The 15,742-nt window shown below is 47.1% G+C and overlaps 2 protein-coding genes across 2 annotated transcripts in view; one reads left to right on the plus strand and one right to left on the minus strand.

Moving 5' to 3' along the window:
- The window catches only part of LOC146174520 (uncharacterized), a 186,048-nt gene that overhangs the window by 102,781 nt on the left and 67,525 nt on the right, over positions 1-15,742 (minus strand). The window lies entirely within an intron of this gene.
- The window catches only part of LOC146174523 (uncharacterized), a 30,537-nt gene continuing 20,762 nt past the window's right edge, over positions 5,968-15,742 (plus strand). The window contains exon 1 of the mRNA XM_084583647.1: positions 5,968-6,209. Within this exon, the coding sequence (XP_084439773.1) occupies positions 6,154-6,209 (56 nt within the window). The 5' untranslated portion in view covers positions 5,968-6,153. The remainder of the gene's footprint in view (positions 6,210-15,742) is intronic.

Raw genomic sequence — 15,742 nt, forward strand, 5'->3', positions numbered from 1 at the left:
TATCACTTCACCAGTATAGTAATAACTTTAAGCTACTAGACAAGAAACGTTACCAAATTTAAGAAGTTCTCTGGCGTAGGCTCCAGAAGCAAGCTTTCTTTAGCCCGTCCAAATTAGCGCACATATATCCAACTGTGTACAATCCAACTTGTAAAGAATGCGGCGAGATAGCCTAGCCGAGTACGCTCACGTATGTGTAGCTGCAAAAACGTGCCGCCACCCCTTTCTCTAGAGCGGTGGGAGCCTTTACTGGCCGTCTAAAACCCTTTACACAAGGGCGGGCTAACGAGTGGACTCATAAGTTCGCTGAGAGCAACGGATGCGAGGCCCTCCGAGTGTACGGCCCACACATCGTCCAATATTGAAAGTAAATATTTTCCAATTCAATTCAATTCATCTTAGCGTCGCGTAAACCACTGTATTTCAGGCTCGTGGCTCGAGGTTTCTACGACCGAGAAAACGACAGAGAGAGGGAGAGAGGTACTTGTAGCGGTGAGCGTAGTGTGCTAAAACTTGCACCGAACTTCTATAGCCCTCACCACTTATAGGCAGGAGGTTGCTGCGTCAGAACCTACCCTGAAATGGAGGCAAGCCATCACCTGGCGTCGCCTTCAGGCTGGAAGATTCTGACACTCGCTTCTCGTGAGCCATATGCTCCCAGGAGAAAGATCCGAATTCTGTATAAACTGCGACTCGAGAGGAACCCATAAAGACATAATCTAGGACTGCCCATTTTCTCCCGGGAGGGGCCTAAATCTGACGCCGCAACTCTGGAAGACCGTGCTGCAGTGCTGATACCCTGAAGGCAAGATAGCCGTAGTCCAGCTTGCCTTGGACGCCGCCGGCCAACAAAGTCCACTGGCCTGCGTCTGATGCGGCGCCCCACACCACCCGTCCCTTGCGACGCTGGGATAGAGCTCCTTCATCCACAGATGTAAATAAAAAAATCTACTCTCTTTCTCTCTCATGTGCTGTCGGAACTCGAACCCATCGCTGGAGGAAATTGAAAACAGAGCTACGAAAACAGTTAGTCTTATTGTACACTAATCTGTTCGCATTATTACTTCCATGTTCGCGCACGCGCTCAATGAATACCTTTTCGCCACCAATGTCAAATTCGTGCCTTAAGCCCCTGAGGCATCAAAGCCACTCTGCCGTCAACACTTCTGACGCCGTTCCCAACTTGATTGAAGAATAATAAACAAAACCATAAAAGAAAATAATCGATGCCTCTTTCTCAGCCGAAGCTAGATGCAAGCCCAAAATTGGTTTATTACCATCGCATACCTGTCATTTGGATTCATTTCTCAACTTGAGCCACCGGGATAGCATTGTTTGATGCGTTCTATACTTCACGGCTTACCGAAAGCAGCTTTGTTGCAATAATGATACGTCTGTAGGTGCTCATAGGAGAGACACCGAAAAGGACAACGGCGAATGCCGGTGCGTTCTATCTACGCACCGCGGCAGATCAAAACTTGAAAATGCCGCTCGAGACGAGTCATAGTTCTTTATAACATTGCAGGGATGTCTGCGTGTTCGTTATTGCGGTTGCGTTAAAACACCGGCGGGCTCGTAGAACCGAATAGGTCATCGGCAGTAGAGATAGCAGCCCATTTTTCCAGGACGCTGCATTAAGGAACAGATCATTCACTGCAGCCTGACAAAGCGCTGCAGCCTGTCAAACATGCACTATATCTGTTGCTACGCGTCGTCGTCTTCACTTTACTTTAGAGCGCAACTCAGTCTCAAAGAAAGAGAAAGCACGTAATGTGATGCAAAAGTTAAACCTTCGCTGCATTCGTTGGAGCAACCGTGCTGTGCAGAAGCTAAACGACGTTTTGTACAAACGGTAATCCTATGTTTGGCAGCGCTCGGTCTTTGCAAATATGGCCAACTAAAGGTAATTTTTTGTAGAAACTACAAATTAGTTTTTACCTCATTACCTTCCTCCTATTTTATGTACCTGTAATATCACATCTGTCTGCACAGAATTGCTAAGCTATTTTGTGAATGTTTCAGCGGATATGTCTTGAATTGTTCGTGTACTTGGGTATTAATTGTAACTTTACTGGGTCTTTTTTGTGAAAAGGGGTGTACAGTTTTATATTTCTAATTTCTTTTATTTGTGTTATTTTCGGCGTTGTTACAGTTGTATGAAAAAATGTTTTTATGCCTCGGTTTTATATATTATGTTTCTTTGATGCATATTAAAGGGAAACTGCAGTGGTTTTCAAACTTGCTCGCCTTCCACTGTGCTGAAGTAGACTCATTGGTGGTCAGGTCTGTGAACTTATTTTTGCGATTATTGCGAAAACACCAGAACAATCGCTGATTTGAAAGTGCATCGTCCACACTTCCCACGGCCCGTGACGGCGCAAGAGAGGAGGAGAGTGAAGAGAGAAACCTCACGCACGCCGGCGTGCGTGACGTCACCGTGAGGATAGGAGAGGCGCTCCCAGCCGCCCGAGTGCGTTTTTAACCTGTGTTGTTGCTCGTGTTTCGAGGTTACGGAAGTTCAACGTGTCGCTTGATTTGAACACCCGTCAAACATGCGGTACTGCTGTGACTTATGGTGTACGAGCACCTTCGGCCGCCACGATGTCAATTTCCACAATTTCCCGCAAGACAAAATGCTCCGAGCGCAGTGAGTCACTGCTGTGAAAAGCGACAAGTTTACGCCGACCATACTACTGGGCAATGGAAACTGCCATAATTGTTAAATTCAGTATGTTGTATTCTGAGAGCGGCGGCAATGCACCTGGCAGAACTATTTCCTGGCAATATATTGTTACATGGCGGCAAGCGATGACATCAGGAGACAGAGAGAAGATGCTCGGTGGTCGTGAGATGACGTTTAATGAATCAGTGCGGGTCTAACGCGCGCGCTGTGCCCGCACCACTGCCCTCTTCTTCCTCCTTTGTCCGTAACATGAGCAGGGGCCATCGAGCGATCGTCCCGATCGTAGACGAAGTTTACCGATGATGATTTCATGGCATGATGACTGGCGTGTCTGGATGCTTGAAGAAGAGGAAGAAATAAGAATAGGACGGCTTGCCGGTACGATGTCTGAGGCGTGAGTGATCCGCCTCCCCTGGAGCTGTCAACCATCCGTTACCATAGTCCATGGGACCGATTGCTCGAGGTCACGTCGGGCAGCTTGGGCGGGGGTTGCGTTTTCGTGTCCATCGGTTCCTTCGGATCATTCGGGTCTTTCGGGTCCTTCGTCTCGGTTCTAATTGGTCTGTCTGTTCTTCTTGTCTTCAGGTCCGGGCTGGGGGCTGGGCGGTGGTACTTGGTCAGGTCTGGGCTTGAAGGGCTGGGGCGAAGCTGCTCGGTGATGTCCCTGGCCCTGGGCCCTCGGTCGATGGTCCCGGCTTACAGATGGTGTCGATGCTCCAAGGTAAGTATGGCGATGACGTACGCCACATCTCCAACCAAATGTTACAAGGCGGCAAGCGATGACAACAGGAGAACAGGGGACAGAGAGAAGATGCTCGATGGTCATGCGATGACGTTTAATGAATCTGTGTGCGGGCATAGCGCGCGCGCTCCTGCCCGTGCCACTGCTCTCTTCTTCCTCCTTTGTCCGTAACAATATAAACACCTTTTGTGAGAGAGAATAATGTCCTATGCGAAAATACGATTATTCGCGCGATAAAAATCGCAGACGAGCAACAGGCATATACCCGTATTGGTTTTTATTGACCAAGAGCGAATATGGGCACTTCCCTTTCGGAAGCAAAGGCTGCGAGCCTCGACTATCTGTTGCGCTAAGCTTCCCGTATAGTTAACATTCGAGCATAACCATACAACGCAATATTGCGAATATACTGCGGTGGATCAACACACATATGAAAGCTAAAATAGCATACTCCACTGCCGCGTCAGAATTGCAAAAACCAGTGCCGCTGGGCCCCAGCGCCCCAATGCCGTACCTGATTATGGGTCCTGTATGACGCTGGATACTGTGTGTACTGGGGCGCGGCATAATGGCGTGCGCCGCACTATTGGCACTCGTCGCCCGGAGAAAAAAAATCGCCTCAGATAAAAAGTAACACTAAAACGTAATGAAGCACATCAACTACATAAAGAAGTAAAAAAAAAAAGAAATAAAAACTAACGAAAAAAAAATCTAACTGGGTACCTCTAGCTCCAAAGCTTTCTACGCTAACCACTCGGCCACGCCGAAAACAGGGAAGCTTTGAAACATTTTTGTGTGTTATGTCATGATCGCATTCATAAAGTTTGGACAATGTTTTGAAGTGTACAGGCCATTGCTGCCGTTTTAAGAATTACAAATTCTTGACCATTGGAGCTTGCTGCCTCATCTCACGACTTGCAATTAATGTTGTGGATGTCTATGCGCACTATTTCGTGCTCTGGAATCATTTTAACATGTCGAGTTTGGAATCGCTGGCAAATTTGCCAGCGCGGGCTCTTCGGTGGTACTCTGCTACCTTGGGCGTAATTTTCGCTGAACACGACGCTATAGCAGAAACCTTCAATAAAAAAAGTGCGACCAAGCGTCAATACTGGCAAGCGCAGCAGCGACGACACCATTTCGCTGGTAACTGAATTTTTATTGTATGTAAACATTTAGGGAAGCGATGCGACGTTCAAAATATGTGGCTGGAACATGCAGCTCCGAATCATCGGTCTCACCATGTCTCGAGAGCATCGAAAACACTCTACACCACAATCAACAATACACCAAGTACTCGATTCGCATGCAGCTAGCCAGACAACAAGCAATCACCTCAACGTGTTTCGTCACTTCTCTACTAGGCAGAGCGTTAGGGACACCTGAATCTGCCTCCGAGTAGGAAAGTAATGTTAGAAGCGCTTTGTCGTTGAACGCTCCCACACATACACCTAATTTCGGCCAATGAAAACATATGCAGCTTTACAAAATGCCGTTCTACATGCTAGGGCCACATTTTGATGCCAGTAGACGCTGATGGCTGGCCCTCGCTTCGTCAATGCTGCGTCGTTTGCGGCCGTATCTGGTGCGTATATATACATACGACTAGACCCAGATAGTGACTTTAGCGTACCGCAACAGCTTTTATAACGTCGCAGAGAGCTGTGACAGCTGCGATCTACATGCCGCGCAGCGCAGGATGCATATAGGCAGCGTCTTGGGTCCTCACGACGGCGTCACGATAGCTCGACCATTCGCAGGCGGCGGCGCGGTCTGCGGCGTGTCTCGAGGTGCCGGCAGTGTCGGTCGCATATCTTAACTTAAAAAAAGACAATTGGCGCTTGTTTATGCCTAAATTTAATTAGATATTCGAGTTCGTGTCGTGAGAAACTGTTATAAGCAATTAAAATCCCGATTTCTACAACAAATGCTGCAGTGTCCCTTTAAGTGACTTGTACATATTCATATGTCGATTCTGTTGTCACGCTTTCTTTATACGTCATGCCTTTAAAAGATTTCTTAGAACTCATCAAGCTGCTCTAGCAGCTTTATTCTGAAAAACTGCAAGCAAAACCTGGAAAACGAAAGTGATTAAAAATTATTTGAATTTTTATTTTCTTGCTTCCGCCTGGTTTTCACTACACCTACAGACCTGCGTGTCGACAACTGCCGACGAGTTTCTTGCCTTCCGTAACAACTGCCGACAACACACGTGCGGGAAGTAAAGTACGGGGACGGCCATGCGACCGAACAAGCTCTATGCTCTAACGCTAATTTTCTGAAAGAGAATTAACTAGCAGAAAATGCACGTGAAAAAGATCTAGGTAAGAAATCCTATTTGAAATTACGAATAAAAGAGAAATGCAAAAACAGTACAACAACAGGGAAGTGTGCGCATTATTCAGAAGCACTATATGACTGCAGAGAATTCGTGAGCCATCAGCTGACTGTTAAAGGTTCTTTCGTTGACCTTTTGTATCATTAATATTCGGCAGTTTGAATTTTCATGCGCACTTCTTTATTTCAGCCATCAACACGTCGTCATGTGCTGCAGAATTCAAAATGCAATAGGCACATTACAATTTCTGTTTTAAATTTTGAAGACATAAGCGCATGAGATATAAGTTCAACGAAGCGTGTTCAATATTCACATCTCCGCATCTTATCAAGTAGTCTGTATCCTCTTAATCTAGATTCTATCACACCTGGATTATTCTGGTTCACGGCTATGGGACCACCAGCAGGTTTCTTGCTGCTTGCGCTTTCGTTCCTTGGCACAGTTGAGTAAGTAAAAATACTTGTTTTTACAAAAATGTGATGAGTTAACTTAAGAACGTAGCCTGAGCTGTTACATTACTTTGATTGTTCATGCCTCGAGACCGAACATAACGGAGCAAGAGCTCTGGAAAACAATACTGATAAAAGTGTGGATGCAATGTTTAAGTTTAAATTCATGCGTCTTAAAATTTTGTGATTACGCCACATGGCGACCAACTTCTAGCGAAACGTTTTGCGGATACGTGAAGCGGCCGCACAGTCTCTCAGGTGTTTCAACTTAAAACCTGCTCTTTGAGGCCCGCTGGATTCATTCTTGGTTAGGGCCTCCATTGGTAAAGGAAGGTGCAGAAACGAAACAAGCAAGAAGGAACGCTTTTAGAGGCGGCGCAAAGAAAGAAGTCTGTGTGCTGTGCGAAGTCAGTGCATGGTAATGAAGCAAATTTGGTTAAAATTCTGGATCCCTCCACTATGGTGCCTCTTCGAACCGGAGACGCCTTGGGACAGTAAATCCCACAAAAGGAACCAAAACCACATTTTGCATACAAAGCCGGCCTTTGCGGATAATACGAAATTGAACACCAACCTTCAAAAAAAAAAAGTCGAACATGTCTTTCCTAGGAATAAAGCTCGCAAGATTGTTAAATTTGAAATTTAAGACGAACCCGGACGGTACCGCGCTGAAGAGCAACTTGGTATATAACAACGAACGAAGCATTTCTATTATGATTAGAAATAAATAAACGCGGCACAAGCCTTGACTGTGGCACCGCGAAATGTGCCAGACGTTGTTAGGATAACTCAAGGTTACTCAAGTAACCTTGAGTAACCTTGAGTTATCGTTCTCGGCTATATTTTATTATAGTGTACAGTATAATAATGAAGTAGATACTATTACAACCTATATTCAAAGCGATGGTGTGACATGTTTCCAACCGAAAGCGGAGAGTTATGCGCAGAAGAGGCTGAGCCTGTTTTTTACAAGTGACCTTTAATCATAACATACATTTCCAGTCTTAATAATTAGGGACTCAATATTTTTCGTCTCGGTTACGAAAAGACGCATAGCCCTGATGCGATGTTGGTCAATAGAGAAAAGTTTTGGGCAAGTACCGGACCGAAAATAGACTAGCGCCAAATTTAGTTTCGAGAAACAACTGAAATTGTGAATATTTTGAGAAACGGAGATTTCCTGTCTTCGGATGAGAAAAACGGTTTATAGAATGAAGATAAATGGTACGCCTTGCTGCACCGACCTCTTTGAAGCATTCTCGGCCTCCTGTGCCCTCAGAAGCGCGACCTAGCGCTAGCATTGTTCGCGCTTGGCGTAGTCTGCGTACTCTTGCCTAGTGCCTCTCACACAATATACTGTTTGACGGTCCCTGGGGCAAAAAAATATATCTAATGAAAAAAGACTATATGACACATAGGCAATTAAACCTTGCGTCGTCCACAACAAGTAGCATCTATTGGCTCTGGAGATGTTCCCGCCAATAAAAACATCTCAAGACTTGGGTTTTAGAAAATAAAACTTATTCTTGTACTGTCCGGGGACTGAATCGTAAAAATATATAAACGCATATACAGGCGTCACGTTTCTAGCGTACAGGACGTTACAGGCGCGTCACCTGGCACAAAAAAACATTCGAACACACTAGAGCGCTCATTACACATGCACTTGATGCATCGAATGAAAGTGGTTAAACATAACGCGCAATGCACCTTACAGGCTATCGCCTCAAAAAGTTTATATAATAAAACACGTTTGGTTGAAGGCAACATTCGGCTAAATTACTGTTTAGGTTGTTCTCTGGCGGAAACGGAGCCTATTGGCACGCAACTCGTGCTCGTGCGGCACGGCAAGAAACGGAGATTGATATTCATGTCGGTTTCTCAATAAGGCTTGCAATATAAAACTACATGAATTTATATCTGTCACATTTACATTATGTCAGCAGTCTTAGACACCCTGCGGAAATTGCGCTTACAATGATTACAAGCGAGCAACTAAGACAAGAAGCACGAGGTAGCGCAAATATTGCACCCTCAGTAATGAAAATAATGAAATCAAAAATAAGCACAGTAAATATTACAATATGTAACTGATCAGTGACTGATCAAGACATTAAAAATGACAGGATTGCACAACTTTTGAAAACTGTTATCATTTTGAAGCAAATACAGCGAAAACATATCGGGCTAATAATGACCGTGTTGCGTTTCAGTTATAATTGATATCTGCTGTACGTTGCTGCAGGTCGCAAAATTCGTGATCTTTACACACGGCCATTCGTACCCGAATAGGACAACCGAGTATTGATTGTTGGTAAAGAGCGGCTTTTTGCTTTGTCCCTACCATGTGCAATGAAAATAAATATTGTGAAAGAAGGCTAGGTTGAGACGGCAAGGTCGTGACGGCAAGGCCAGCGATGCCTTGTCTAGCGTTTTAATCCGATGACAAAACCCAGGCGCGTGCCGGAGCCGGCGCCGCGGGACGATGATGATGGTATGTACAAATGAAAGAGGAAGATCATGGCATGTACAAATTAAAGAACATCCACGGAAGGCTCACACAATCTGCCCGGGGGGTCGGAAGCGGCCAGCCTGGCCGCTCCTAACTAAGTGATGCATCGCGGCGCACAAACGGTTTCAGGCGAGACACATGAACAATTTCAGTTCCACGGTAGCGTCGATCAGCTGGGGGATCAACAGGCTTCACTTTGTAGTTCACTGGGGAAGTTTGGCTTATGATCTCATAAGGACCTACGTAGCGGTGGTGGAATTTGTCACTAAGGCCAGAGGTGCGCAATGGTGTGTAAAGCAGTACTTCGTCACCAGGACGAAAAGAGACCACTCGATGTGTAGAATCATAGCGAGTCTTGCGGACTTCCTGGCACGCTGCCGTGTTGAGTCGGGCAAGATGACGGCTTCTGGCCACACGAGATAAAAAATGGGTAGGTACTGATGTGGAGTAGTCGGGCGTACAGAAGAAGGAAGCGTCGAAAATTGTAGTGGGAGGACGGCCATAAACAAGGAAAAATGGAGAGTAACCGGTAGTTCGCTGTACTGCTGTATTATAAGCGAATGTGACGAATGGTAGAATAGTGTCCCAATTTCGATGATCTGGTGTGATGTACATTGATATCATGTCCGACAAGGTGCGATGAAATCGCTCAGTCAGACCGTTAGTCTGGGGATGGTAGCTTGAGGTTGTCTTATGAAGGGTGGATGAGGCGTGAAGAACTTCGGCAAAGACTTTCGATAAGAAGGCTGTACCACGGTCACTTAGGAGCACCCGAGGAGCGCCATGTCGTAATACAATTGATCGCAAAAAGAAATTTGCTACTTCTTCAGCGGAACCAGTCGGTACAGGTGCTGTCTCAGCGTAACGTGTGAGGTGGTCGACAGCTGTTATAATCCAATGGTTACCCCCATAGGAGAGAGGTAGGGGACCATATAAGTCGATGCCGACTACGTCGAATGGCGTGGTGGGACAAGGAAGAGGTTGTAGAAGGCCAGCGGGCGAAGAAGTCAGCCGTTTGCGACGTTGGCACAGAGGGCAGGATGCGACGTATTTGGCAACGGTGGAAGATAAGCCAGGCCAAAAGAATCGTTTTCTCACGCGGTCGTAGGTTTTGTCAAAACCAAGGTGACCTGCAGTAGCGTCATCGTGGAGAGCCGCCAGTATACGTGGGCGAAGCACACGCGGCGCTACTGGGATCCAGCGAGTTCCATCAGGGCAATACACGTAGCGGAGTAGGATGCCATCTTCGAGCTTGAAATTGCGAAGCTGTCGGCGAAGCCTAGCATTGGGCGGGTCCGAAGCGCCGATAAGGCGGTCGATGATAGGACGGCAGTAGGCATCGGCTAATTGCTGTGAGCGGAGAGTGTGCTTGTTCTCAGAGTCGTCAAAACAAACGGTTGTGATATACGTCGGTTCTGGTCAGAGGTGGAAATGAATTGTGAAGAAAAGCAGCAAGCGGATTCCGAAAGGGGACAGCGAGAGAGAGCGTCGGCGTCTTGGTGTTGGCGACCAGATTTATAAGTGACGTCGAAATGGTATTCTTGCAGGCGTAGAATCCAGCGACCAAGTCGGCCTGTCAAGTTTTTGAGTGAAGACAACCAGCAAAGAGCATGGTGGTCGGTCACAACTGTGAAGTGCCGACCGTATAGGTAAGGGTGAAATTTTGGGACAGCCCAGACGACAGCAAGACACTCCTGCTCGGTACACCATGAGTGAGAGTCCGACTGGCAAAGGCAATCACTTTCTCACGCGATGTTGCATCACGCTGCAGAAGTACAGCGCCAAGACCGTGACCACTGGCATCGGTGTGCAGGATAGTTGGAGCGCTGTCACTAAAGTGGCCAAGAACAGGATCTGATGTGAGGGCGTGCTTGAGGTCATTAAAAGCAGTTTCGCACTGCTCAGTCCACACGAAAGGGCTGCGTGCTTTAAGTAGCTCATGAAGTGGTGCAGCAATAGTTGCAAAATGCCTCATAAAACGCCGGAAGTAGGACGCGAGGCCGAGGAAACTGCGCAAATCTGTAATCCGTTGTGGACGAGCAAAGTTCAAGACCGCGATTATTTTTTCAGGATCTGGGCGAATGCCGTCATGGCTGACCAGATGTCCCAATATTCTAATTTCCTTCTGTGCAAAGTGGCACTTCTTGGTGTTGAGCTGAAGGCCTGCCGAAGCGAGACAGGTGAGGACTTCATTCAGGCGCGTGAGATGGTCATTAAAGGTTGCCAAAAAGATAACAATGTCGTCCAAGTAACACAAACAGGTTCTCCATTTGAGGCCACGAAGTACAGTGTCGATCATTCTTTCAAATGTCGCTGGTGCGTTACAAAGTCCGAAAGGCATAACATTAAATTCGTAAAGGCCATCGGGTGTTGCGAAAGCGGTTTTTTCTTTGTCGTCCTCGTGCATAGGTATTTGCCAATACCCTGAGCGAAGGTCCAAGGTCGAGAAATATTCGGAGCCTTGGAGGGAGTCAATGGCGTCATCAATTCGCGGCATCGGATGTACATCTTTGCGGGTAATTTTGTTGAGTGCGCGGTAATCAACACAAAAGCGTACCGAGCCGTCCTTTTTTTAACTAGCACTACTGGGGAGGACCATGGGCTTGTTGAAGGACGAATTATATTGCGATGAAGCATGTCATTTACATTTTCTTCAATTACTTTTCGTTCAGAGAGGGAAACCCGATAAGGCCGTCGTCGAACGATAGAGTTACCTTCAGTAATGATGCGATGGTGCGCAACACTAGTCCGTCCCAGTGGTGTGGAAGTGGCATCAAAAATGGCTTGGTGGTGTCGAAGCAATGTCAGCAGTTCTTGGCGTTGGTTCGGTGTGAGTTTAGGATTAATAGTCTTTGCGAGAACAGAAAGAGAGACGTCTGACGAAATACGTTGCTGAGGCGGAGGGGCGGCGAGCACCATCAGGGAAAAAGGTTGAGCATCCACCATACAATTCAGAGAAGTTCCTTTTGGGAGCACGAAGGATTCACGGGAAGTGTTAGTGGCCACTACTGTCGCTGAGCCGTTGTGGAACCGGACAAGACTTGACGGGAAGGCGATGCCGCGTGCAAGATGACTATATGATGGTGCTATGAGTACGTCCCCGTCAGCGATGTGGTCAGAAACAACAGAGTGTAGTTTTTCGCACTGAGGAGGCAAAACAGTATCAGCGGCGGCAACGAGGGGATGATGTCGTTCAGAAAAGTCAGATGAAAAATCGCTGTCTGTCATATGGATAACACGGTCACCACAAGAAATTAACGCTGAAGCGGTTGACAAAAAATCCCATCCGAAAATCATGAGATGCGCACAAGGTGAGAGCACAGCAAACTGCACATGATGGCGGATGCCGTCGATAACAACTCGTACGGTGCACTTCGCTGAAGGGCGCAAAGGGACGTTATTGGCTCCACGGAGTTGAGGCCCATCATATGGGGTTGTCACTTTTCGCAAACGGTAGCACAAATCAGCGTGAATGACAGAAATTGCAGCCCCTGTATCAATCAAAGCTTCAACCGGTATACCTTCAGCGATAACACCAATAACGTTATACGGGCGATCAGGAGGACTTTTAGTAAGTTCGCAGCGTGCAGTTTGACCTCCGGAAACTGCAACACTTAGTTTTCCGGATGGCGGACAGGGAGACCGGTTGCGGGGCGGAGAGGGGAAACTGAGCGGCGGTATGGGGATGTAGACCGGCGTCGGGATACATGGTTCCCACGAGGCTCAGAGGAAGATACTGGAGGTGGGGAGGATCGTCGAGGTGGGCTTGGAATAGACCGGCGTTGATAATATGAGGTTGAAGGCATGTCGCATTCGAAGGTGTCGTAACCACGGCGCTCGTTCTGAAGGCGGCGACGACAGAAGCGGGATATATGTCCTCTAATACCACAGTAATAGCAGACTGGTCGGGGGGGACGCCAAGGTGCGTAATTGGGTTGTGTCGGTTGAGCCATCGCCATTGCATTGATGTGATTGTATGTTGGTGCCGGTCGGGGTGGGGGATCCAAAGAAGGGGGGGATGCAGCGACGTGCGCGTAGGTCGGCGCTGGGCGGATTGCAGAAGGTTCGGATGTCATAGGGCGGCTGATGGTAGCTAACTCTTCTTTAATCATGTTGCGGAGAACGGCGTCATTAGGAGGTGCGGAAGAATGATCGCACCCATGTCGACAGAAAGGATTGAGGGCTTGAAGCTCCTCGCGGATGATTGCTCGAATCATTGCCCGCAGATCAAGGTCAGCAGAGGTCGGACCAGTTGCGAAGCCGGGCTGTAGTCGAGAGGACTGCAGCTGGTCGAGGCGTTGACAGGTCGTAATAATTGAATCGACACTTGAAGGATTCTGGGCAACTAAGGTGTGATATGCCATAGCATTGATCCCTTTTAAGACGTGGTGCACACGTTCAGGTTCCGTCATGGTGGGACTAATGCGCCGACAAAGTGCAAGAACAGCCTCTATGTAAGACGCATATGATTCGTCGGGACCTTGAAGGCGGGAAGCGAGCTTGTTTCTCGCAATCTCAGTCCGAACTGCCGGGTCGGCGAAGTATTGTCGGAATTGCTGTTTGAAAGTGGTCCAGTTAGTAGTGTGGGGTTCGCGATTAATGAACCAGTTTCTGGCGACCTCAATTAGATAGAACGAAACGTTGAGAAATTTTAAAGCATCGTCCCACCGGTTATAGGCACTGCAGCGTTCATATGTGTCGAGCCAGTCGTCCACGTCTTCGTCACGACGACCAGCGAACAGCGGTGGGTCGCGTTGACGTGTGGGCAGAGTCGGAGGCGTCGGTGCAGCTGAGGTAGAGGGTCCGGCCGGGTCGGGATTGCTCTCGGTGGACATGATTATGGTGGTAGTTGCCAAACGACGACCGGAACGTAGCTCCAGAGAGAGGCAGCAAGGGAATCGAACTCGACCTCCACCACTTGTGAAAGAAGGCTAGGTTGAGACGGCAAGGTAGTGACGGCAAGGCCAGCGATGCCTTGTCTAGCGTTTTAATCCGATGACAAAACCCAGGCGCGTGCCGGAGCCGGCGCCGCGGGACGATGTTGATGGTATGTACAAATGAAAGAGGAAGATCATGGCATGTACAAATTAAAGAACATCCATGGAAGGCTCACAATATATATATCTGTCATGGCTCACAGCTTAGCGTCATGTGTGCCGAAGAATGTGTTCCGCAACTTTCGGGTGGTTATCCAGCACCCATTCATTAGGAGGTCCCCGAAGAGATCTTAAACAGCTTATTAGGCCATTAATTGTGCGTCGCCGCAAATACGAAACAACTCGCCGCTGATCCTTCCGCTGCTGCCACCACTACTGCCGCTGTTGCTATGCTCTTTCTGGTTCTTCGGGCGAAGTCATATTTTGAAGAAGTTGAAATTTTGAGGGTCCAGGGGACCGCCAATTTGTACGTATGTGGGACACCATGTTTAGACTGAGCACCCTCTATGCAAACTACTTTTGATCCTAATTTTGGAGCAATTAGGACGAAAGCAGTGTTCCGGTGTCCAGATAGCAAAATGTCAAGTGTGGCGCTTTAAAATCTTAAGGTCATCTTGACTTGGCTGTATTCAAATTCTAATTGGGTGCTATTTTTGTCTAGTTCATCATCATCATAATCATCAGCTTGACTATACACACTGCAGGGCGAAGGCCTCTCCCATATTTCTCCACTTAACCCGGTTCTGTGCTGGCTGCATCCACTTGACCCCTGCGAACTTCTTAATCTCATCCGCCCAACTAACTTTCTGTCGCCCCCGCTACGCTTTCTTTCCCTTGGAATCCAGTTGGTACCCTAAGCGACCATCGGTTATCCTCTCTTCGCACTACATGTCCTGCCCATGTCCATTTCTTCTTCTTAATTTCCGCTAGAATGTCGGTAACTTGAGTTATTTCTCTGACCCACTCTGCACGCTTCGTATCTCTTAATGTTACCCCTACCATTTTTCGTTCCATAGCCCTCTGGGCTGTCCTCAACTTAAGTAGAACTCTCTTTGTTAGCCTCCACGTTTCAGCGCCATAGGTGAGTACAGGTAAGACGCAATTGTTATATACTTTTCTCTTTAGCGATACCGGTAAACTGCTAGACATAATCTGCGAGTGATTGCCAAATGCGCTCTATCCCAATCTTATTCTTCTTGTTATTTCCTTTTCATGGTCCGGATCTGCGGTTACTACCTGTCCTAAGTAGACATATTCGCCTACTACTTCCAGTACTTCGCTACCTAATGTAAACTGCTGTTCCTTCTCGAGGCTGTTGAACATTACCTTAGTCTTCTGCATATTGATTTTCAAGCCTACTTTTCTACTTTTCCTGTCTAGGTCATCAATCATAATTTGTCGTTCATCTCCCGAGTTGCTTAGCAAGGCAATGTCATCAGCAAATCGCAGATTACTGAGGCATTCTCCATCTACCCTTATCCCTAACTGCTCCCATTCCAAGTGTCTGAATACTTCCTCTAAGCAAGCTGTGATTAGTACTGGGGAGATTGTGTCTCCTTGCCTAACACCTTTCTTTATGGGAATTTTGTTACTTTGTTTATGGAGAACTATGGTTGCTGAGCAGCTACTATATATATCTTCCAGCACTTTCACGTACGGCTCGTGTACTCCCTGATTTCGCAATGCCTGCATCACCGCCGAGGTTTCAACTGAGTCAGATGCTTTTTTGTAATGAATAAATGCTATGTATAAGGCCTGGTTATATTCCGAGCATTTTTCTATAACCTGACTGATGGTATGCATATGATGGATAGTAGAGTACTGTTTCCGAAACCCTGCTTGATCATTTGCTTGATTGAAGTCTAAGGTTGTCCTGATCCTATTGGCGATTACCTTAGTAAATACCTTATACGCAACAGACAGTAAGCTGATTATGATGAAGTAAAACTGCTCAGTTTGATTACATTTTTGCGGAGCAGACGGACAACTCCAATCAATCAATCAATCAACCAATCAAGTTTATTTTGCATGGTCAAAAAAGGCGGCGGGAGAAAACGTTGCAATGTTTTCAGCTTAACGAG

Source organism: Amblyomma maculatum, chromosome 11 (genome assembly GCF_055883805.1).
Source record: "Amblyomma maculatum isolate TAMU_Amacu chromosome 11, ASM5588380v1, whole genome shotgun sequence".
Classification (NCBI taxonomy): domain Eukaryota; kingdom Metazoa; phylum Arthropoda; class Arachnida; order Ixodida; family Ixodidae; genus Amblyomma; species Amblyomma maculatum.